The sequence below is a fragment of the Adiantum capillus-veneris genome, chromosome 13, assembly GCF_014529385.1.
Source record: "Adiantum capillus-veneris isolate H3 chromosome 13, ASM1452938v2, whole genome shotgun sequence".
NCBI classification, from domain to species: Eukaryota; Viridiplantae; Streptophyta; class Polypodiopsida; order Polypodiales; family Pteridaceae; genus Adiantum; species Adiantum capillus-veneris.
Genome location: NC_140943.1, coordinates 62315149 through 62341201, shown reverse-complemented (window position 1 = coordinate 62341201; position 26053 = coordinate 62315149). Strand labels below are relative to the sequence as shown.

At 41.6% G+C, this 26053-nt stretch overlaps 1 protein-coding gene and 1 long non-coding RNA gene across 4 annotated transcripts in view; one reads left to right on the top strand and one right to left on the bottom strand.

The window, feature by feature from the left end:
• The first annotated feature begins 7602 nt into the window (after positions 1-7602).
• LOC147444124 (uncharacterized) lies at positions 7603-10209 on the top strand. The gene is made up of 2 exons (XR_015190026.1): positions 7603-7828; positions 9942-10209. It is a non-coding gene; the product is annotated as an uncharacterized LOC147444124 (long non-coding RNA).
• LOC147444123 (putative receptor-like serine/threonine-protein kinase At4g34500) overlaps positions 8928-26053 on the bottom strand; it is a 30016-nt gene continuing 12890 nt past the window's right edge. For all 3 annotated transcript variants that reach the window (XM_086526845.1, XM_086526844.1, XM_086526846.1), the window contains exons 5-8: positions 11485-11655; positions 11197-11326; positions 10831-11040; positions 8928-9732 (exon numbers count right to left, since the gene is read on the bottom strand). In XM_086526845.1, the coding sequence (XP_086382971.1) occupies positions 9481-9732; positions 10831-11040; positions 11197-11326; positions 11485-11655 (763 nt within the window). In that variant the 3' untranslated portion in view covers positions 8928-9480. The remainder of the gene's footprint in view (positions 9733-10830; positions 11041-11196; positions 11327-11484; positions 11656-26053) is intronic.

Genomic DNA, 26053 nt, shown 5'->3' with positions numbered 1-26053 from the left:
TAAAAATCAAAAGTCTTTCCAAGCTCAAGAAAAAGCACACGCATGTGGTAAATACTGGAGAAATCTAAAGGGCAAGTGTGTTGATATTTTTGGTGACATGTCTCTTATGTATATGCTTTACAAAGTAATCAAACATAGAAAAGATGCCATGCCATGGTTCTCTTGTGTTGATCACATTGTTAGTCACTCTTCTAGTTCTCATGGACACAAGGTGGTTGAAAGATAAAGAACTATATTGTTGCTTTATGAGCTTCAAGAAAGATATTGATATGCTTCTGTAGGGGAATCTTTGGAGATGTATGGAGGAGCTCCAAGTGAATACATGCATGTGATTTCTCATATTCACAAGAAGGCAATATGTTCAATGAGTGTGGGAGTGGGAATCTTAACATTTTTCACAAGTATAATGGTGTCAAGCAAGGGTGCCCAACTCTTTTTGGGCTACTCATCAACGAATTGGAGCACATGTTGAGTTTATGCGACAAGAAGGTATTGAAGGGGCTATGATTGGAAATGCAATGATCTTGCTTTTTTTAGTTGTCAATAATGGTGCTTTTGGCCCATAATTTAGAAAGTGCACAATAGATTATGATGTTTTGGAGCACTTTTGTTTGCATAGTGGTTTAATTGTGAATGGCTCCAAAAAGAAGGTTATGCTTGTATAGATGCTAAACAAGAAGACGTTTCAAGCTATATGGAAAGATTTATCAAAGAGTAAAACAAAGAATCTAGAAATTGACTTGGCATGGCCAATCGGCAAGTACTGCACCAACTCAAAAAAGCTTTGTAAGGTATTCTTTACAAGGTACTCATTTTTCTCATTAACAACAGCCCTGCACCATGGATTCAATCATAGACATGTAGAATCCTTCATTGATTAGTCCTACCATTACCACGCTACAAGATATTCTCATGGAGAATACCTACACAACAACTGGCACAAACAACAACATAGAATTGCTTGACCTTCAAGAATTTAGGGCATGTAATCATGCATGTTTGTGTTAGAAATGAACGTTTCCTATTTGAGTGAGAATGTTACTAAATTGTTTGATCTAGTAATGTTGTTTATGAATTAGTAGGCGACGATCACTGCAAGTGGGCCACCTAGGACTTTTTTGAGCTCCAAACCTAAAAATCCAATCCATAGCATGTTGAGACAAGGCTCCAATCCAGACACATTGCAATTCTCACTCAGGAAGAGGTAGATGAGATGTTGAAAAACACAAAATCACCGATCTTTCGAGGAGAGGAGAAATAACACAAGAAAGATATAAAGAATATCTTCCTTAGTAAATGGGATGGTACCTAACAAAGCACAACAAACATACAATAAATATCTTCCTTATAAATAGGATGGTATTCACCTACTTTGTCACACTTTGGATATGGTGAAAGCATTGCAAATAGCTTGACACTAGAAGGTGAAGCCTATAAATGGTGGATGTCGCTCAGGGAGAAACGCTACATACCGCACACATGGGTTGCTTTTGAGGATGTGTTTAGAAAAGAATTTCTTCCTACTAATGAGAAGGATAAAAATTGGATAGCATGGGTCAAGTGTTCTATTTATGAGCATAAAACATTTCTTGAATATATCTTGCATTGTCAAGAGGTTATCATTAGGGATGAAGGGTTTAGATGAACTCCAAAAGGGACGAGGGTTCATCCCTGGGTTAACTCATGAGCTTAAGAAGTATGTTAAAATCCAGGATCCCAAAAAACTTGAGGAAGCTATATTGAATGCATATATTCATGATGATCCTCATAAAAAATCATTGCATAACACACTGATAGTTTGCATGCACATGCATCTCATGGTACTTATCAAGCACATAATAAAATAAAATTTGTGGTAACCTCATTCAATGCATCCAAGAAGCCCAAGGGTCCTAGAGGCCATTTTTCAACTAAGAAATTTGAAAAAGCAAAGAAAGATAAGTTACGTTTTACTTGCATGAGAAGTGGGTATGGAAAAAGGAATTGTCCCAAGGGAAATTTTCTGCCCAAGGTATGAAAAAAGTGATGCATATGGTGCTCACACATGCCCATATTTTTACAAAAATATTTCTACGATTGGGGTATCATCAAGTAAGAATTAGACTTGCTAACATACCTACAATTGCTTTTTAAACAAAGTTTGGACATTATGATTTTTTGGTTATTCCTTTTGGTTTAACCAATGCTTTAGCTACTTTCATAACACTCATGGATAGTGTCTTGAAACCATATCTCAACAAGATTGTAATTGTTTCTTCTCAATCATATCCTAGTCTAAAGTGCATATAAGGAAGAGAACTTACAACATGTGAAGTAGTTGTTTAATCTTCTTAAGCAACATAGATTATATGCTAAAGTGTCTAAGTCTGATTTTTTTGAAGACAAAAATTCACTATTTGAGGCATGTATTTTCTGTTGCATGCCTTCATATGGATCAATCCAAAGTGGATACCATCAGTACATGGCCTTCTCCTAAAAATTTGGAAGAGCTCCAAATTTTCTTAGGATTTGTAGGTTTTTATTGTAGGATAACTATGTAGCAAGAACTGTTGTTTTTATAATAGACCAATTGAAAGCCAAGGGCAAAGCATTTCATTAGGAAGAAGCTCAACATCAAAATTTTGATGTACTTAAGGACACTCTAGCTATTGCACCCATCTTAGCTATTATGGATCCAATGAAATCTTTTGTGGAGACATATGCCAATAATCGAGCTATTGGACTAGTTCTTCATCAAGATAAAAGGCCAATTACTTTTGAAAGAAAGAAACTTGATTCTGCACAACATAATTATTTTGCTTATGAAAGGGAGCTATATGTAATAGTGTACGCTATGAAAGGGTAGAGACATTATTGTATGGTGCTCAGTTCGAAATATTGTTTGACAATGAAAGAAATAAAATTTTTACTCAAGAATTCGATTTGGAGACTCAAAACCTCATGTGGCTAAGATTCTTCAAGAGTATGATGCAAAGCTTTGGTATCCCGCGCAAAGGATGATACAGTGTGGTAGCTGATGCTCTTAGTCAAATGCTTGATATCAACTCTCTTCTGTTCACGAAACTTAAAAGTGAGTTTTTGGAGTCTCTTAAAGTTAAATTAGAGCATGATGATAATCCAAGGTGAGGAGTCATGTCAAAAAGAGGGACCCTTGTCATTCCAATGTTAGTAGTGTGTCTATTTTCTCCACACCCAGTTCTTCTCTTTTGAGTGACGACTAGATGGAAGAATCTTTCCACAAGGGGAGAGTATGTGTGCCGATGGATGCAAACATTTGGTGCCAAATTCTTTATGAATGTCAAATGTAGGGTACCCAAGCATAAAGAAGACTTATGCACTCATACGACGATAGTTTTACTGGATTGAATAACATGGGTATATTCAAGAATACATCTTGCATTGCCATAAATTTCAAGTTAATAAAGCAGAGCGCTTATTTCACTTTTGGCAATGCAAGAAGTAGCAAAGCGCTTGAAGGCAGAAGTCTCTTACATTCTTTAAAGATTCTCAATGGTGAATATGAGAGTATCTCTAAGGATTTTCTTGTGGGTCTACCAACCACTGTACGAGGTAATGACTTGGTATGTGTGATCATAGATAGGTTGACTAAACTTTGCAAGTTTATTCTAACCAGGTCCACCATTAAAACTCTAGGGTTATCCAAGTTTTTTGTTGACAAATGTATAGGCTATATGAACTACCTAGCAATATTGTGAGTGAGGAATGTTTTTAAACAAATGTATAGGCTATATGAACTACCTAGCAATATGTATAGGCTATATGAACTACCTAGCAATATTGTGAGTGAGGAATGTTTTTAAACAAATGGGAATACAACTCAATCTCAATACCGTAGATAATACAGAGATGGATGGGTAGATTGAACGAACTAACCAAGTGCTAGAGGATATGCTACGAGTATATGTTACCAAGAAGCAATCTGATTGGAAAGATTATCTCCCTATATTGGAGTTTCTTAATGATAATGCAAAGCCTGTTACTAGCCGATTTAGACCCTTCATACTTATGTACAATTTTCAACCTAGGTCATCACGATGGGGTTGGTTACTGAGAAAATTCAGCAAGTCAAGGCTCAGGGATAGATATAAGAAGTATGCTAATGGGAAATGTCAGCAAATTATTGTCATGGAAGGTAAAGAGGTATTCTTACGTATTCTAGAACATTCAGAAAGTTTGAAACTAGTCCTATGCCTAACTTATCTCCTAGATATTGTGACTCATTTGAAATACTCAAGCAAATTAGAGATAAACTTTCTTAACATGTACACTCTCACATTCATCCGATTTTTTATACAAAGCAACATAAACACTTACATAGAGATGACAATGTAATTGATCAACAAGTTTTGATCGATTTTATTGAAACTCCCAACTAACCACATGACGCCAAGCGTATTCTTGACTATCATGATTTACGTACTCGTCATCATGTCCATTGCCAAGCATTAGTTAAGTGGAAAGATAGACCTAAAGAAGGTTCCACTTAGAAAAACATTGGTGTTCTTAAGAATAAATATCCCACTTTTGTTTTTGAGGACAAAAAGACTTCTCCAAGGGAGAGTATGTGAGGCCAAGGGCCGAGCACATCCTAGTGGGGAACCGTCGTAGGGACCTACCTATAAGTATATGCAAGGATGGCTAGGTGGAGCATCTTGTTCCCTACCCTTGAAGCCTCTGACACTCAACATTGTGTAAATTTCTTGAAATACTGCATACGATGCACAAATTTGATGTAAATTGCATAGCATGGCAAACTTAGCATCAGTAAGATGCTCCACATGCCATCACAACTTTCAAAGATCATATTCCAACTATACCTAAAATGGCCTCAAGAGCTCGACATTGTAGTGGCAAAATCAACTCTAGAGCTGCTCAATAATCAATGTCATATAACAATCATAATAGACATAGTCAAGCTATCAATACATCAAAGCTATCACAATGAAAAATTGCATCATGGTGCTCATGAGCACATCAAAGAGCATCAACAAATGCATGTATTATTGTCAAGAGACTAAAACCAAGAGATTCAACACTCTCAAAATATGCAAAAATATGCATCTGTTTTGACATGCTCTTTCATGTGCATAGCTGAGAGCAATTTGCATTTTGTCTAGAATTATCTCATAACCTGCCAAGATTCTGATCATCACAACAAAGCATTTGACGATAGTGATGAGGAAAAATCAGATAACAACCAATGAAATGCAAAGACACTAGTGATGAGGCCGATAGAGATTCTTACTTTTTGGATAATTTAGTGGAGAAAAATATTGTGGATTTCAAAAAAGAACTTGTTTAGGAGCCTTCATCATCACAACATGTTCATTATCCTCTCTTGCTCCACATGTAGACTTGCCAAAGGAGCTTTCAAACGATAAGCAAGGGCAATGAAGAACTTGAACATTTTATCAATCTTTTATACGAATATACTCATTCCTAAAACTTAGGTAAGTTTATAAATTTTTACTATTTGGAAAGGTATTTTTTGTTGCTATTTAGTTCAATCTCTACATTTTGATTTGCCAGCTACTCGGTCCTTTCTCATACATGAAGCGGAATCACACTGAGATTCTCTTTCTTTCTCTCTCTCTCTCTCTCTCTCTCTCTCTCTCTCCGTGTTCCCACGCACCCACAGACCCCCGCTTTTGGCTCTGGTTAACTGTCTTCTGCAGCTCCCCACCCCCTGGGCTTACTTCGCTCTGCTCCTCCTCTGCGTAGCTTGCTCTGCTCCAGCTCACCGATAGCTCGCCACTGCTCTGCTCTAGCTCGTCCTTGGTCATCAGCGCTACACCCAATCCACCCTCTCTCCTGATCGTGCATCATCGAGGAGCTCGACCTTGACAATACCAATACCAAGCTTGTAGAAAAGCAAGATTGCAGAGCCTGTTCGTGTCCATGTCAAAAAGAGATGGGGAAAGAGCGTGCCTTTGCCTGTTGCTCTCTTTGGCTGCGCCTCTCTCTCCACGCCACATGCTGATGCAAATGTTCGCCACAAAATAACATAAAATAATAAAAAATATATATATCTGGCTTTGTCTCTCTCGCTCTCTCTCTCTCTCTCTCTCTATATATATATATATACACACACACACACACACATATATATATATATATCTTCCTCTGTCTGTATCTCTCTCTCTCTCTCTCTCTTCCACGTCTCCACCCCCTTTTCCTTCTATTCGGCCAAAAGAGAATCTATTAATATCTTTTAGGGAAAATTACCAAAATACCCCTCTAATATGTGCAAATTCTCAAAATACCCCTCAAATTTTAAAAATTCCCAAAACATGCCTCATATTTTGTAAAAAAAATCCCGAAATGCCCTTCAAATTTTCCAAAATTCCCTAAACATCCCTGGACAGTGGATAGGAGAGTGAACATCTCCAAACATAATTTTTTTTAATAGCTTTTCAAAAGAAGATTGATTGTCTATCATTGTAAGATGTTGAAACAAGAATTTGAGCTGGTTATGTACACTTTTAACTTCAAAAACGCATCTCTGGGAGATTCTTGTCCCGACGGGCCGCCCTCAAACACGAGAGAAAAACTCCCCGACTCGACTTGGTGAATCGCACGATTGTGATGACACTCATCACTTCTTTCTCTCTCTCCTTCCCTCTCTCTCCTCCACGTGTTATCCCCCCTCCCCAAAATACTCAAAGAAATGACAGCTTAAAACATTTAGCTTTTCTTTCCTTCCTATCCAAATAGCATTCAAATGGACTTTTCTATTTTTTCTCAATCCCCAGGTTAGCATCTAATGTGATTCCATCTAATTCAAACATTGGCACTACCTACTAGGCTAGATACTTCCAAAGTATTGGATTGTTTGTTCCAGGTGGATCATCTAATTGAGCTAGCAAGTGACAATGAGCATCCTTAATACATCGGTTAGAGTGATGCATCTTATTTCAAATTTATTCTCTTTTTTTAGTTATGGAAAGTTACAAACTATGGTGGGGTGGGCAAAAAGTCTCAAGGTGATAGCTCTTAGAGCTAAAAAGGAATAAAAAATGTGTAGTATACAGAATAATTCCTCATAATGATCCTATAAGAGCCTTTTAGATTCTAGCTTTCAAATTTGATTTATGTGCCTTAATGGTGCACTGCCCTTGCTTCATGATTTCCTAAAGTTTTCCATCCTTGTTTTGTTTTGATGTGCCTGCATGTATAGTACCCTATACACAACTTCGTTGACTAATCTCACCACAAATGTCAATTGCTAAGTATATGTGATTGCACGTGGAAAGAGATCCATGTTTTGCATCCTTGGAAACAATCAAGAGCCTCTTGGCTCTACTATCACTACATTCCAACTTCACTTCAAAGAGGGACATTTCGGATACGGAGCTCATGTCCATATTAGACTTCCTTATTGGGTGCGGCTTGGCCGCCAATATGCAAGCTTTTTCTAGCCCGACGCTACTCTAAGTATTGGCTCACAATTTTTTTCCAAGTGTCTGCCCCAATTAGAATTTGTAATAACCAAGAAATTATTCAAGCATGAACAAGCCACCTACTTTTATCAAAAGCAAGAACAATCGATCGACATATCCACTTAAATTTTACTAAGTCGACTAAATTTAGCAGGAGCAAGGAGGATTGACAAAGCTATCCTTACTAGCTCAATTGTGCAAGATCGATCGGGCTGCACCTCTAGAATCACAATCGACTGGACCGGACGGACCGACTCACCAACGTTAGAATAAATTGGTGACCATTTGGGTTGGTGTTCAGCATGCATCACATGAGCCTGCTTGGAAATTGGACTCGACAGAAGGACCCAACACGAAATTACTCTCAGGTACAAGGACCAGAACGTGCACCATAAGCGCTATGTTAATTCTAGCATCCGTTTGAGGCTCCATTTTCATGACAGGGATAGGGCACAGAAGCACAATGGATAGGTTTTTCAAATACAGGCTCACAGAGCATGCAGACATAAGGCTTATTTGCTAATGTCATCTTCATAATAACTGTAGAAGTTTCATTTTGAAAGCTGATAGAGATTCTTTTATGTTAAGTAACTGAAGATCAATGTTAATTCACCTTGCGCTTGAAGAGCAATTTTTGGGGGAAACAAGTTTAAATATAGTTTAAAGTAGAAATACTTGCACAATTTGAATGGGATAGTGCATAAATCTGTAGTCTTGTATAAGAAAAATTGCAGTGCCATCTTTTGAAGGGCAAAAGAACTTTTCTACCCTTCTTGGAGAACAGTGAGTAGTTGGGTACCCTTCCTATGAAAGAAAGTGGCCACTCTTCAAAAATGAACATGGGGGGTTGGGGGTAATGCAGCCACACAAACTTTCTACCTCTGCGCAATAATGGTACTGATGATAATGTTGTGGACCGAGATGCTTTGATTGATTTTCTTAAACCACCAAGTATAACTCATGAACCAGAACATATTCTAGATTCTCATGTTCTACATACATGGCATCGTTAATGCCATCAAGTTTTGGTCAAGTAGAAGGACAGGCCTGAGGAGGGTTCCACTTGGGATGATTAAGAATCGTTTTGCCACTTCGGTTTTTGAGAACGATATCTCTTCTACAAGGGGGGAATAGTGCGAGGACGAGTGTCCTATGGGGGCTATGAGCTCACATGGCATATTGGCTAGGGGCTCTACCTAGAAGGTCTATATAGATAGGCATAGATTCGGTGGAGACACATGCACCATAACCCAAGTCCTCTCAGTTGTGCAATTGCAGTTTCTTCAGAATGTTTATGATCTCCAAACAACAGTCCTAAATGTTTTTGTCTCAATTCATAATCAGAAGTGTCTTAACATATATGGGCCTCAATACGTCATCATAGGTGATTCCGCTTTCACCTCATCATCTACACCAGAAGAGTGAGCCTCCTTTCAACAAAGTTCTTGGCATATTTTTCCTAAGATGTATCAAAATAATTATATTTTTTCTATTTCGATTAGACCCCCGAAGTTTTACCTTGTGCAGATCATAAATTCAAGTATACAGAGGAAAATCACATTTTGTTTTTGTCTCTAGCAGAAGCAGTGGGGTTGAAGTTATGCTAGAGGCTACAATATCAAATAACTGTTATAATTACATTTCCGATCCCAATCATGATGAATTTAGAGTGTGAAAGAATTAAAATGTCAGAAAAATGTCAAGTCATTGCTATGATTCCTTATTGTGCCTTTCTAGGCTGAAGATGGGACGACTCCTTCAATTCACTTGAAGCTGTCTTTCTGTAATTTAAAAATGACAAACTCTCCAAATTGGTGGCATCAACATCAGGAAATGGAAGGAGGTTTTAGTACAAGGAGCTCCTCTATGTTCTGTGCAGCAGAGCAACTTGGTTTCTACCATATTTGCAAACATGCTCGTATGCACTAGTTGCTTTTGGTTGTGCCCGCTATACAGTATGGTTACCGTTATATTTGTGCCATTTTTTCTCGGAACCTCAACTACAACAGCAGAAAACTTTTCAGTCTTCCAATTTCTTCCACCTGGCCTTGGGATCATAAGTCACGCTACTATCAATCTCCGAATCTCTCTCCATAGGTGTGTCTTTTGGCAAAAGAGCATCTCTGCTAACTACTCTTCGTAAGGAAGAATCTCTTCTTGTACCGGTGGCTGATGTGCCGTCGAAGGAAATGCCTTGATTTTGCAAGATTGTTTGCAAATGATGTGGGTTGCTCTTTGCTCTGGGAAGGAGGTCATGGGAACTCTTGCGGTCCTTGTTTGTGTGGAAACACATGCAAAGCCAGAAGTCAGAATTTAGTGGGGACCAAATCAATTTACTTTTAAAAGCTCTTCGCTGACTCAAATATTTTGAATTTAGAATATGAACAGTTTGTCTTTTTGTACATGATTCTAAACTGTGGAGTTCTTCCTTTTGTGACGAATATTTTTAACAAGAGGATTTGCATGCTCTGTGTCTTACAGTAACAGCCGTGATGACAGAGGATTTAAAAGGAGAGACCAGAAAAAAAACGGGAGAATATTTGGAATTTTTGGCTCAGAAATCAGCAACAATTTCACTGGAATGTAGAAGGCCTTGTCCAAACTTGAAAATGTACAGGCAAGTTTGTATAGATGATCAAAACATTTCATGAACTACTGAGTACTACTCGTAGGCAGTTTTGTACTTATGGTCATGAGTGATCTTTTTAAACCATAAAATGGGCCTAGTGGGACTGCTAGGATTGACACATATGCATAGTCATTGGAATTGATTTGGATTTCTGGGAGTATTGATTTCTTAGATAACATGGAGAAACATCAGCCATTAAAGGCCAAGGTTTTGATTTGTTGTTACCTATCTATATGATGATATCATATATTCGGACTATTTGTGTTTGGTGTGAACATATGTTTGTATACGCGCAGATAAGTACGCATGTATATATGTTCCTTTGCTTCTCCAGACTCATGATTTCTGATGTATATGCCTATGAGTGTCTGTATGTGCGTATGTATGTATATATACATGTAAGTGTGTGCATCCGTGTGTTTGTGCAATGCTGTGATTTCACACACCTGAAAACAAGTATGTGTATGTGTGTGTGTGTGTGTGTGTGTGTGCACGTGCACACGCGTGTGTGCACATGCCTATCTTAATGTATACATGGGTCTGTAGAACAGACTTGTATGTAGAGTTTGGGATCCTACCACGTCATAATTGTGGGTTTCTGGAGGTTTTCTAACCGTCATCTTGTTTCTGAGTTTCTAAGTTTCAACAGTCTTTTCAAGATTATAAGGGAGAATGTAATGATCTTTTCAGAAATGGTTTCAAACGTGCTTCATCATAAAGAAAAGAGAGTAACCTGCTTACCTCACGGAAAGGATTATCATCTGTCTCTAGCATGTGAATTACATGGCTCATCTTAGGACGTTTTAATGCATCAGGGTCGACACACCGCAATGACACCAAGAGGGCCCGCTTCAGTGATCTTAGTGATGGCCTTACTTCCATCTTTGGATCTGCAACTTCCTCAGATCGCCTGCTACCTACCATGTTCTTTAACCAGTCCACCAGGTTCACCTGGTAACAAATATATAGTGAAGTTTGGCATACTTAACAAAAAATGCAGAAATATGGATCATGCAAATAGTTAAATTTATTTGGATGCCAGCAAAGCTCTCCTAAGTTATTGGCAATGAAAATGGCAATATATTGTGCTAGATAATTCTAGCTAACCTCTCCTGGTGGCCTGTTATAGTCCACTGGATCTCTTCCTGTGATTAATTCCATGAGTAGCACTCCGTAGCTGTACACGTCGCTTTTCTCGTTCAGCAAGCCTGTACTAGCATACTCTGGAGCCACATATCTGCCATGACAACCAGTAATGAGCCAGATTCATTGCATATATTGCAAGCATGCACTGCATAAGACTATGCAAACCGAGCCAGGTGCATTGCTAATTATGCAAGCATACTCTGCTTGCAAATATGCGAACAACTGAAGAAGAGAGGACAGCCTTCTTACCCAAATGTACCCATGACTCGCGTAGTGACATGGGTATTTTCAGCTCCTAACAGCTTTGCAAGTCCGAAATCAGAGATTCTTGGATTCCATTGGCCGTCAATCAGAATATTGCTGGACTTCACATCACGGTGTACCACCTTTGGCTCAAGCCCTTCGTGCAAATAGGCTAGCCTGCAATAATGATGCTTTAAGTCTACCTTCTAGAAGCACATGCAAAAAGCTCACACATAAACTCTGTTGTAAGTTGTTTATTGCTCGTTCTACATTCTCATCTAGGCCTATGTTTAAGTCGTATTAACGGATATGAAGATTTCACATTGTGAAGTTTTCCTCCCATGTTTTGATGAGTTGATATTGTGGTTGAGTCTGGCCTACATCTTCAAAGCCTTGGCAGAAACTCAGCTTGCAAGCCTTTGTTTTGATTTATGCTCGTGTGTGTGGGAAAGGGGTGGGCATGTATATACTTAAGTCTTACTATGACTATTGAGTGTCGACAATCGTGGGGATGTAGTAGTAGTGGCAATTAAATTATGTAATAGTATATGCCCACCCCTTCCCCCTACACGATTGTGGATGACTATCATGATTTTATAAATGCATTTTTCTCTATAGGTGAATTTGGGTCTTTTCTTGATTCATCTAGGAATGTCCTTTGTAGGTTTACATGCGCATGAGTGGCATGCACCTACTTTTGTGTTTTTTCTCATCTCTTTGTGTAGCATTATCACGTGACACATCCAACTCTATGGGTCCGTGGACAAGATACAACATGACCAGGGTTCAGTTCAGTCAAGTCAGTCTAGAATAGTTAAGTCAAGTCAGTCTAGAATAGGAAGTGATCTGGCACTTTTGTGAGTTTGTTCGCAAACCGTGCATGTCCAGACACTTAGATTAGATGCATATCCTCTGGTTGCACAAAGCATGACCATCAGATTCCAGTCAGAAACCATCAGTAGCATAGACCTATTTTTCCTATTTTTGACATTTTTCACTTATTATTTTTTAAGTGACTTTTGTTGGAAAGTAGGTAGGGCAATTTTGCTAATGAAATATATAAGAAAACCAGAGTTAGCACTTTCTGGTAGAAGAGGCAGCAGGAGCACCTTGCTCAACAGGCAACTTCTTAGCAAGACCAACCTCCGCGACAACTCTAGCGTTTTTAGCTTTGCAAAAGGCCTAGCGTTTTTGCACTTGCAGATTCACGGCAACAGTAGACAGCAGATTAGCCCTAGCGTTAGCATATTTCCCCCGCAACAGGAGATCAGCCCTAGCGTTAGCAGTTTTCCTCAGCAACAGAATCCAGCCCTAGCGTTTTTGGAGCAGCAGGCAACCAAGCGTTTTGTAGTTCCTTCGCGACAGAATCCACAATAGCACCAGCGTTTTCAGTTTTCAGTAGTCACTACCCGTAGTAGAACCCCCAAACCTCGCATATCTCACCTTCCCGCAGTATATCCTCACCGCACAGTTAGATCCCGCGCAGTTTGCAGTTTCAGCCTGGGAAACGCAGATTTCAGCATCTGCATTTTCAGCGCGTCGTCGTCGCATCGTCGCCATCGACATCGTCACCGACATAGAGTCAGAATTCAGCAGATAAAGATTTGCAGATTTCAGCCCTTAGCGATTTCAGTTTTCAGCCCGTCTCGTCGTCGTCCTCATCGTCGTTGACATCGTCGTTGACATCGTCGGCAAGTCCAAGCATTGTAGAGATTTGTGCAATCATAAGTAGACCGCTCTTGCCATAGAGAGTGGGGCCTTCGGAGGAGGGTTTTACAACGTCTTTGGTGTCGTATTCTCTTCTCTATCTCTCAGTCTCATGCACCTTCATGCACAGTGTCCATTCACTTTGTTTGTGTCCATTGCACTCTCTCATTAAAGAACGGAAGGCTCTCCCTTTTGTAAGTAAAAGGAACCTTGAGCACAGTTCGGAGCACTCATCTTGAGCAAAGTTCAACATTCACTTCCGCTGCACCTAACATTGGTATCAGAGCTTTGGCAGTGTTCTGTATCACTCAAGGAAAGAACCACAAGAACCACATAATTTCTTTTTGCTTGTTGCGGTCGCACGAACCCAAGTTTGCTTCGGCGTGTCGATTCCTAATCGTGTTTTTGAAGGGTGAGAGGAATCCAAGGAAAGAAGGGCTTGTCGAGCCTCCCCTTGTGCCTCTTTTCACTCATTGAGAGCGGACCGTGCACTTAGCGGCCAGCCAATCGACGTGAGGTGGGAAAAAGCAACCTTGGTGTGAGCGCAAGGCCGCCAAGGGGTGCGCCTGCAGAAAAGAGCAGAACTCGGGTGAAGAGAAGATCCTTCTCAAACACAGATTGCAAGCAAAAGAAGAACCTCAAGAACCCAAAGAACCCAAGATCCACAAGAACCCCAGTTCCTCGAGAACTCAAGAACCCAAGTACTCAAGAACCCCAAGAACCCAAGTTCCTCGTGAACTTATGAACCCAAGATCACAAGAACCCACAAGAACCCACGACTTCAGTGGATGGTCATCACTCGAAGCGGATTGGATACTTCGCTTGGAGGTGATGAGCATGAGAGAGGCGAAGAAGAATTTTCCCAACCAGGAGATTTTTCCGACCCTCCTCCTTCCCCATCTACGACAAGGATTACACTAACTCCTATGGAGGCTTTCCACAAGATGGTGATGGACATGAAGTTAGAACGCAAAGCACGAAAAGCAGAAAGAAAGGCAGAACACAAAGAAAGAATGGCAGCCATAGAGCGTGAGCACAAGCAAGCGGGCTTGGAAGCCGAAGAAAGAAAAGCAGAATTTGATCGAGAGACCAAAGCAAGAAAAGAATGAACGACCGACACATGAAAGAGATGTTGCGAACTCTTTTCTCAAGTGCAGGCTCAGATGCAAGAGATTTAGGAAAAGGAGACTCTCCCAGTCTCTTCTTCTCCAAAGCATGGCACACAGGATTTGCATGATGATAAGCATGATGGTTTGAATGATAATGACAAGCATGAAGAATTGCATGACAATGACAAGCATGATGATCAAGATGTGATTTCTCACAAGTATGATGATTTACATGACGATGATGTGATTGTTCACCAGGATGATGGTTTAGTTGATACTTTCTCTAGTGAAGCTAACCTCATTGCAGATTCGATCAATCCGAAGAACCGATCTTGGCTCTCGAGTCGAGGTCCACAGAACCCTCACAGGAAGATTCGATCAATCAAGAAGAATTGATCTTGGCTCTCGAGTCTAGGTCCAAAGAACCCTCACAGGAAGTACTATGTGTTTGAATGATTAGTCAGCACGCATGATACGAGTGTTTTCATTTGTGATCGTTTCTTGTATTTTAGTCGGCGTCTGTATGTGATCCGTTTTCCTAGGCATGACATATTGTACGTTGAGCACGTTTCACTCATGAATGAGCACGGATGTATGCGGATTACTCATGAAAAGATGAAATGTTTGCATTCAAGGAATTCACATTCCATGTCTCTTCCTTGGCATGACACAGTATCAGAAAGAGCACAAGAAAGATTGAGCATCAAGCATCGGCATATCCATTGTGATTTGCCATAGTTGATTGATTTAGATCAGAAAGACGAGTTTGGATTCCATGTTTTGCATGTGTTTGATGAACGGTTTGGCACTCCGTCTCTTTGTTCATCTCCATTGCATACACAGTCATCTCGAAAGATTAGAATTTTACCAGTCACTTAACATGGAATGGGTATGTTCATGTTTTTGTGTTGGAAGTGGTTTCAGGAATTTTCAGCATCAGAGATTCTTGAAGAAGAAAGAAGCATGACTCTAGACGAAGTTGAAGCATCGAAGGAGCTACAGATGACTTTGTGTCGCTTTCGGCGCGGCCCAAAGAAGAAGACTTTACAGACCTTTATGAAGTTCAAGTATCGCACGACCCACACATTAGAGTGGGCCGACGACGAGTCCTTTCCAAGATTCCGGATATTATTGGCGATCTCCCTCGACGCCATACAGTTCGGTACGAGTACCTCACTTTGAAAAGGAGGGGATGTCATGTGACACATCCAACCCTATGTGTCCGTGGACAAGATACAGCATGACCAGGGTTTAGTTCAGTCAAGTCAGTCTAGAATAGGAAGTGATCTGGCACTTTTGTGAGTCTGTCGCAAACCGTGCATGTGTAGACACTTAGATTAGATGCATATCCTCTGGTTGCACACAACATGACCATCAAATTCCAGTCAGAAACCATCAGTAGCATTTTTATAGTGCATAGACCTATTTTCCCTATTTTTGACATTTTTTGTTAGGTGCAGCGGAATGAATGTTGTATTTTCTCAAGATTAGTGATCTTTATTGCTCAAGGTTCCTTTTAGTTCTTAGGGAAAGAGAGATCTTTCCGTCTTGTAGAGTGTTGTGGTCACGAACAAAGTGAGTGGATATTGTGCGTGCAAGTGAATGAGACTGAGAGAAGGAGAGAGAAGAGATACGACACCCGAGAGGTTTGTAAAACCCTCCTCCGAAGGCCCCACTCTCGTTGGGGAGAGTGGTCTATTCTTTGATTGCACAAAGGTGTACAATGCGTATGCAATGGACTATGCAACTTGGTCTATGCCGACGACGACGACGGCTGAAATCTGAGATCTTCTATTCGCTGAATTTCAGGACTGTTTCGGTGGCTGAAAATGATTGTTTTGGCTGCGTTTTCTTGGTTGAAAAATGAGGTTTCTTAGGGCTGAAAACTGATGGTCTTTACGGGCTGAATCTGCTACACTTTAGGTGAATAATGCCGGTCTTAATTTGCTGCTGAAATCCAAAAACGCCAGGGGCTGAAATTGGTCCTTCTGTCGCCGGGGTTCTGCAAATGCAAAAACGCTAGGCTGATCTGCTGTGTCGTGATGACGCCGGGGCTGATCTGCTGTGCACAAATCGCCAAGGCTGATCTGATGCAAAAACGCTAGGTCCTCTGTGGAGAAAACGCCAGAGTAGTCGCGGGGGTTGGTCTTGCTGAGAAGTTGCCTGTTGAGCAAGGTGCTCTTGCTGCCTCTTCTGCCAGAAAGTGTGAACTTTGGTTTGCTTATATATTAACTTAGCAAAATTGCCCTACTTACTTTTGTTGGAAAGTCACTTAAAAATAATAGGTGAAAATCCCAATAAATAGGAAAATAGGCTAAATGCACTAGAAAATTCCCCTAACGGATGCTAATGGATTCTGATGAGAATTCTGATGATCATGCTGTGTGCAACCGGAGGATATGCATCTATGCTAAGTGATTGGGCATGCACGGTCTACGAATAGACTCACAAAAGTTCCAGATCACTGCTAATCTAGACTTGACTCAACTGACTGGTGTAGCTTGTCCATGGACACATAGGGTTGGGATGTGTCACGTGACATTTTTCACTTATTATTTTTTAAGTGACTTTTGTTGGAAAGTAGGTAGGGCAATTTTGCTAATGAAATATATAAGCAAACCAGAGTTAGCACTTTCTGGCAGAAGAGGCAACAGGAGCACCTTGCTCAACAAGAACTTCTCAACAAGACCAACCCCCGCGACAACTCTAGCGTTTTCAGCTTTGTAGAAGGCCTAGCGTTTTTGCATCAGATCAGTCGGCGTTTTTGCACTTGCAGATTCACGGCGACAGTAGACAGCAGATCAGCCCTAGCGTTAGCAGATTTCCCCCGCAACAGCAGATCAGCCCTAGCGTTAGCAGTTTTCCTCAGCAGCAGAATTCAGCCCTAGCGTTTTTGGAGCAGTAGGCGACCAAGCGTTTTGCAGTTCCTTCGCGACAAAATCCGCAGTAGCACCAACGTTTTCAGTTTTCAGGAGTCAGTACCCGTAGTAGAACCCCCAAACCTCGCAGATCTCACCTTCCCGCAGCAGATCCTCGCCGCACGGTCATATCCCGCGCAGTTTGCAATTTTAGCCTGGGAAACGCAGATTTCAGCATCTGCATTTTCAGCGCGTCGTCGTCGCATCGTCGCCATCGACATCGTCACCTACATAGAGTCAAAATCTAGCGGATAAAGATTTGCAGATTTCAGCCCTTAGCGATTTCAGTTTTCAGCCCGTCTCATCGTCGTCCTCATCATCGTCAACATCGTCGGCAAGTCCAAGCATTGTAGAGATTTGTGCAATCATAAGTAGACCGCTCTCGCCATAGAGAGTGGGGCCTTCGGAGGAGGGTTTTACAACGTCTTTGTTATCGTATTCTCTTCTCTCTCTCTCAGTCTCATGCACCTTCACGCACAATGTCCATTCACTTTGTTTGTGTCCATTGCTCTCTCTCATTAAAGAATGGAAGGCTCTCCCTTTTGTAAGTAAAAGGAACCTTGAGCACAATTCGGAGCACTCATCTTGAGCAAAGTTCAACAATCACTTCCGCTGCACCTTACAAGCATGCTGTACATGTAATGCAGAGAAAGAAGGAAAGAAATTGTTAGTGTCTCTAAGAGGCCAATGTAGTATATGAGATCGAACAAGTACACAATGGAAGTATCTCTCATCCAAGCAAAAGAGAAGATGGTACAAAAATAAAATAAAATTGGTCTATAGGGTGGCACATGCTGATGAACTTGAACCTCCTGGAAAGCCTCTTTATTGTTCAGATTTACTAGTCTCGTGTTAAGCAAGTGCTGTGAACTTCGGGACAAGTACAAAGATTTACTGGTTTTCTTTTGTTCCATACAGATGTCTTAAGAGCTGATTTTTGCACTCCAAATGTTAGCCATATGTCATGGGCGGGCATGGATTGCGTATCGTCGGGCAAGGTCTGTCAATAGTTATCACATAGGACATGAAAGTGTGAATGACTTTAAAGCCGATTTTTTTGTAAAAGTAGATGATTTTATTCAAGAAAGCTTCTCTCCTTTGTTGTTTGATCCAGTTTTATGAAGTTCTCAAACTAGGTAGAAGATAAATTTTATTTAATTTTATCAGTAGTGTGCGCTTTTTAAACGTGCACGTATTTCATGCCCAGTTTTGCACAGTAGATCTGTCCGGCACACCAAACTCTAATGACGAGAGCGGCAAAGAGTGGGCCCTTGGCCCGAGTTTACTTTTTTTCTTTTTGTCTTGGTCTACTATTGCATTGGTGGGTTTACTTTATGTAGCTATGTTTTCCCATGTGGGTCGAGGAAACCCATGCAGGGGCATGGATACAGCACTAGCTTACAAAGACAATGGGCAGCCCTAGGTGGCCGTAGGTCTTCCTCAAGGTTACTCTCGGCCATTCTCCACCACTGAGCAAGACCCGGGATTCATTAAAGATCCTTATGGTGTCTCCTGGCATGCTCACTACGGGGGAAGCTTGTCAGAACAATGGAGAGATCTTGATGATGGTCACCATGATACGCATTGGGGTGAACCCTTGAAACTCCTGAAATGTTCCAAGCGGTGCTGAAACACCCATGTGAAATCTGGGCTGAATTGCCTCAAAATTATTTACTACAGGTCACAAAGTTGAGTTGTTTTGGGCAAGAAATCTCTTGATTTTCTATATTTTGAGGATGGAGGCTTGGGTATTATTGATCCTAAGAAGCAGAGCAGTACATAGCTTTCTAAGCTCGTTGTCTAATGTCTTATCCATGGGGCTGAGCCTTGCAAGCAATTTTTGTGCCAAACATTCTCAGCCAAGCCACCAAGGGCTGGTTCACTGGATATTCCAAGCCCATAGAGGAGGGCGTTCCAATTTATTTTTCCTGATGCCACTTTTTCTACAGCTCATGCATCGACAATCATGCATTCTCTTGTGCGTAATTGGTTGACTTTGCAAAGAGGGTTAATTTGTTAGCGGTTGAACTGCGGAGGAGATGGAGAGAGAGACCTTGATTCAGAACGCCTACGTCAGGGATGAGGTTGGCAATCAATTGGGAGAAAGGACTCATATAGACTGGGTCATCCCATTAAGCTCTTTCGTAAGCATCATTCAATTGTAAACCATGTCCAAGTGTGACAAGATCTTTTGAGCATTTGTCATACTCTTAATGTGTCCCAAGTACCTGCCAATTACAATTCAAGAACATTAAGGAACGGATCTGAGCATCAAGACACGGATCCGAACATTCAACCAATCCCATGAACATTGATATTTCTCAAGCTTCTCCAACTTCCAAGTCCTTGGAGGTGAGCTTACCGTTCTTGGCAGTGTCTAGCCGATCAATCTCATCATTAACCATCAAAATAAGGTCATTGGCTCACAATATTGCCTCCCATCATATTTTCCAATCTTGGTGATTGGTGGCATCGATCTTCTGGTCCAGGGTAAGACTGGCAACACCGGGATCTTCTTGTCAACTAACTCTTGCACCTTTGTATCATGAGTAGTCCTCAATTTCTTCGAGGAGTTGTCCAACGTCTCTATAATAGTGGTGTTTGCATAAAATACTCTCCAGTGTCTCCGTTTCAGAGAATCTCCTTTAGAAAGGTGCAAAGAGGGCTCAAGGCTGCAAGGAACCTTCTCTGTCCAACCTCTTCAGCAAAAGACGAATGGACCCAGCTGGAATAGGCTCCAAAATCCGGCCCCTTTGCTGACGAGACACTTCCTGCTAACTGTCTGAGAGCCGCAGGGATACCAGGCTGGATCTGTGCACAAGCCGCCACACACAAGCCCCCTCTTGTCATCATCATGCTACCAATATCTCCTCTACTGCACAAAGACTATTGTCATGAATATGTTCCAGTTGATTCCGATGGATTTAATAGCCACAAGAAAGGGTCCCAGGGCAAACAGTTTTCAGCCAAGGGCAATGTCGCAGCAAAGCCTTCTCTACCTCCCACAAAGAAGCCCTCCACTGAAGAAGCTGACACGTCCAAGAAGCAGTCTAAATCTTCTTCGGGACGAGGACAAGGACAAAAAAGGCATTTTTCTGGCAAAACTTTTGAAGGAAGGAAAGCTCTTTGAGAGGCCAAGAAATGCTACATTTGTGAATAGGAAGGACATTTTGCAAATGAATGCCCACAAAAGAAGTCACAGGATGAGGATGACAAGTCAGACCATAAAGGGAAGAAGCCAAAGCCGAGTGCAGGACTTGTCCCAGATTTGATTGGTGACCAGCCAAACATAGATGCCACGGAATTGTGCAGAGCTTGGAGCAAAGTTAGAGATCAGACAATGCTAGTTTTCTTTGATCCAGGAGCCTGGGCAAATTTTATATTACCAAGAATTGTCATCAAAGTTGGGTCGTGCAGAGGAGATGGGTATGACAGGTGAAGCATGCTAAAGCATGCCCAAGTCATTCAGAGCCTGTTACTCTCATTTTGGGGAAGCTTCGTGTGCACATTCAGAGTTATGTGCATGTGGAAGAATTTCATATTATGCCACTTGAGGGTTGTGATGTGTTATTGGGTATCCCATGGTGTTACAGGTGGCATGCTATGGTGGATACTTACAACAAAAAGATTACCCTTGTACATAGAGGAAAGACTCATGTCCTTCTTAAAGGAAAGTCTGTTTCAGTTGTTTTTGCTTCTGCTATTTCATTTGTAATAAAGAATCATCTTTCTGCGTACTTGATCTTTGCAAAAGAAGTATCTGAAGTTGTATCTAATTTGTCTACCTTAGATAAAGACAGGTCAACTTTTTTGAGTGGTTTCAGTGATTGTTTTTCGGACTCTTTGTTACCTCCTGAGAGACCTGAGGATCATACCATAGATCTTGTGCCAAGTTCTAGTCCACTGAATAGACCACCATACAGGGTTAGTGAAGCTTAGCAGAAAGAGATTTTGAGTCGGGTCAACGAGCTTTTAGAGAAGGGGCTGATTCAGCCCAGTTCATCCCCTTTTTGTTCGCCTGTACTCCTAGTGCAGAAGAAGGATGGTTCATGGCGCATGTGCATTGACTATCACGCCTTGAATAAAAATACCATCAAGAATAGGTTCCCCATACCAAGGGTAGATGACATTCTTGATCGGCTTTAGGGAGCGTCATTGTTTACAAGGATAGACCTAAAGAGTGGTTACCCCCATCAGATACGCATTAGGCCAGAAGATGTCCATAAGACTGCGTTCAGGACAATATTTGGTCTCTATGAGTTTCTTGTCATGCCATTTGGTCTCACAAATACCCTTGCCACATTTATAGAATGATGGATATAATTTTTAGACCACATAGAAACTACGTGGGTATCTTCTTCGATGATATGATTGTCTACTCAAAGTCCGAAGAGGAGCATAGGGATCACTTGACCGGTGTTTTCAATGAGTTATGTAAGAACAGGCTACTCATTAACGAAGAAGAGTGAATTCTTTTTGGAAGAGATTCACTTCCTTGGGCACATTGTTTTAAAGGATGGGGCACGCATGGATCCCGCCAAAGTGGAAGCAATTAGGTCATGGACAGACTTGAAGTCTGTACATGACATTCAAAGCTTTCTAGGCCTATGATAGGAGGTTCATCCGAAATTTTGCTGAGATTGCTTCTCCACTCCATGCACTGCAAAGAAAGGAGTTACTTTCAAGTGGACAGCCAAGGAAATTTTAGCCTTCAAACACTTGAAGAGAAGTTGACTTCAGACCCGGTAATCATTTTGCCAGATCTTTTGAAACCTTTTGTGGTTCAGTGTGATGCATGTGGCAATAGTCTTGGTGTAGTTCTAATGCAGAATGGCTGAGTAGCCGATGAGAGCAGAATACTTTTGAAGACCAAAAGGAACTTGCAAGTTTATGAGAAAGAATTGATGGCAGTAATTCATGCTCCCATTAGTTGGAAACACTATTTGCTAGGGGCTGATTTTGTTGTCCAAACAGATCATCTATTTTCTCTCACAAACGAAGTTGTCTAAGGAACCATTGCGATGGGCAAACATCTTGTCAATGTTCCATTTTCAGATTGTGCATGTGCAAGGGAAAAAGAACGTGGTGGCTGATGCGTTGTCACGAAAGTCCCAAATTTCAGCAGTGTCAATTCCGTGTAAACCGGCCTGTACAACGTAGAGGGCGGTACTATTTTAATTACCTGTTAACTTTACACAGAGCACTGTGAAGAAATTAGAACACAGTTGCGTCCAGCGACTAGAATGTCATTGCGCACACGAGATCGACACCCTGTAGGCCCCAAAATTGGCACCCCTTTCGGTATTTTTTTATTCAATTAACAGTTGATCCGTACACTTAGGCCAAACTCTCACAAAGCTGTCCAAACCTAGTGAGGGCTGAAAACACAGGTTTCTGACCTGATTTCGGTAGCACAACGGCGCAAAAACCCCTGTAGGTCAAAAACACCTGTCTAGGACAGATTCCCTCGCAATTTAGGAGCTTTCTGATGAACTGTCATAGAAATTCAGTTGTAATTCTCTGTTTTTCTATTGTCAGGTGCCCAAAACCATGTACATACATCCCAAGGCTCTCACGGAGCTCCCCTGGTGCTGCCTTGCAGTTTAGGTGCAAAACCCTAAACCGGCAGAAAAACACAGCAGGCTGTAATTCTTGGTTTCGGATCATTTTTAGCGGAGCAAACACGCCTACGCGCGTCCCAAGGGCTCCCGCACGCGATGGGACAGTCCCCCTATGAATTGGATGAGTTTTCACGCGAGAAAACTCTCCAAACTCGCAATCTTCCGCGATGGAACTGTGCGTACCTATGGGGAATTAGCAATTAGCTAATCCGGTTCTTGTTCAGAATGCTCTTGCCTTGGCAAACGCACATAAATCCTCATAACTGTACATATTCATCTGAGTAGCCCAACTAGTGGGGCATTACCATATGTGCCAAAGGGGAGAGAGAGATGCACGAAAGCAAATCATCGCGCTACATGAGACAGAGGAGAAGGCAAGCTTTCCATTAAAGCTGTCAATCTGCACCCACTACTCACACACTGTAGGTCACTGAATGAGCCAAAATCAGCCTCTCTCAAAATGGGCGCCCCCTCTTGCTGGGGTGTTCTGCAAATGGATCTCCTTCTGCCAAGTGTTAAGTTTGCCCCTTTGAGTTAATTCCCTAGTTCCCTCTCACTTATAAAGTTGTAACTGACTTTTCGAGTGGCCCATACTTTATTTGGCGCACACAGGCTTCCATACTCATCAAAATACAGTGCTAACTGGCCCGACCAGTCCCAGACTGACCGACCTAGACTCCCGAAGTGAGAAACCTATTCGGCCACAACCGTTCCACACTGGCCATGCAATGTCCACTTGCACCTTTTCAAGGGTTCCGGGAAAAACAAGTAAAAATAAAAATAAATAAAAATATGTAGTGCATATTTAGAGACGGCAACAGGAAAATTACACCTCTTGGTGACACACCCCACCCTTGAAATACTGCAAGCGACCTCGCTTGCATGCCAATAATACATGCGGATATCTCCTGGTATCACATATATTCTATGATGGGAATCCAAGATATACATGTTCCCGGAAATGTAGCATTAGACCATTAAACAATCCCACCAACCTGGCTATCACACATATATTAAGCATAGAAGTCTTTTAAAGTACTCTTAAGCACAAACTTCTCTAGCTAAATTCTGTATGGAAAGAGTAGATACGATTGCTTAACTACTCTCTTGAGCATCAAAATCCATGCTCCTGCCTTGCTCCAAAAAGGCTACATCAAGCCGCTGTGGGTTCCATCTGAAAGGCTTCAATATACAGTTGCAATAGCTGAGGTGAATCAACCAATTCCGGCTCTTCCGAAAAGTGACTATCCCATCGATGGAACCATATAACCGGCCTGTACAACGTAGAGGGGGTACTATATCAATTACCTGTTAACTTGACACAGAGCACTGTGAAGAAAAGAGAACACAGTTGCGTCCAGTGACTAGAATGTCACTGCGCACACGAGACCAACACCTTGTACGCCGCAAAATTGGCGCCCCTTTTGGTATTTCTTTATTCAATTAACAGGTGACAATCCCTACACTTAGGCCAAACTCTCACAAAGCTGTCCAAACCTGGTGAGGTTGAAAACACAGGTTTCTGACCTGATTTCGGTAGCACAATGGCGCAAAATCCCCTGTAGGTAAAAAACACCTATCTAGGACGGATTCCCTCGCAATTTAGGAGCTTTCTAGTGACCTGCCACACTGTTCAACGTGCTGTAATTCCCTGTTTTTCTGCTGTCGTGTGTCCAAAACCCTGTACACGCAACCCAAGGCTTTCACAGAGCTCCCCTGGTGCTCCCTTGTAGTTTAGGTGCGAAACCCTAAACCTGTAGAAAAACACAGCAGGCTGTAATTCTTGGTTTCGGATTGTTTTTAGCAGAGCGAACATGCCTACGCGCGTCCCAAGCGCTCCCGCACGCAATGGGACAGTTCCCCTATGAATTGGACGAGTCTTCACATAAGAAAACTCTCCAAACTCGCAATCTGCCACGATGGAACTGTGCGTACCTGTGAGGGATTAGCAGTTAGCTAATCCGGTTCCTGTTCAGAAGGCTCTTGCCTTGGGAAATGCGCATAAATCCTCAGAACTGTACATATTCATCAGAGTAGCCCAACTAGTGGGGCATTACCATATGTGCCAAAGGGGAGAGAGAGATGCATGATTGTGCTACATGAGACAGAGGAGAAGACAAGCTTTCCATTAAAGCTGTCAACCTGCACCCACTACTCACACACACACACTGTAGGTCACTGAATGAGCAAAAATCAGCCTCTCAAAATGGGCGTCCCCTCTTGCTGAGGTGTCCTGCAGATGGCTCTCCTTCTGCCAAGTGTCCAGTTTGCCCCTTTGAGTTAATTTCCTAGTTCCCACTCACTTATAAAGTTGTGACTTTCCGAGTGGCCCAGAGTTTATTGGCGCACACAGGCTCCCATACCTACCAAAATTCAGTGCTAACTGGCTTGACCAATCCTAGACTGACCGACCTAGACTCTCGACGTGAGAAACCTATTTGGCCGCAGCCGTTTCACACTGGCAATGCAAAGTCCACTTGCCACTTTTCAATGGTTTCGGGAAAAACAAGTAAAAATCAAAATAAATAAAAATATGCAGTACATATTTAGGGAAGGCAACGAGAAAAATACCCCTCCCGGTGACACCGTACCATTGTGAACTAGACGAAATGAAGACATAATATACTGAAGATTCAGATTTTGCAAGGATCTATGATCAGCTTGTTGATGGGCAACATCATGAGCACTCTATGCTTAAGAATTACTTTCTCATGATGCATGGAACGTTATGCGTTACTAAACAGTTGCAGCCAAAGGTTTTGATGGAAAGTCATGCTCCACCTTATCGTGGAATTGATGCGACATTGAAAGGGGTTGAGGCATTCTTCTATTGGCTAGCTTTGCGTCAAGATGTTGACACATTTGTAAGATCATGCTTAGGTTGCCAAAAAGTCAAATTTGACAAGCAAAAGCAACCGGGATTGTTGCAACCATTGCCGATCCCTGATAGGCCATGGAAAGCATAGCGATGGACTTTATCTTTGATCTTCCAAGGACGCAAACAGGTAATGATGGGATTTGAATTGTCATTTGTAGGTTCAGTAAGCAGGCCCATTTCATTCCTGTTAGGAAGAAGATAAAGCCTGACCACATGGTCAAGATATTCACGAGCATTATCTTTAAGTATCACGGGATGCCTTAGTCAATTGTCAGTGATAGGGATCCACGTATGACTAGTCTTTTTTGGAAGGCATTGTTTGAGAATATGGGCACTACGCTA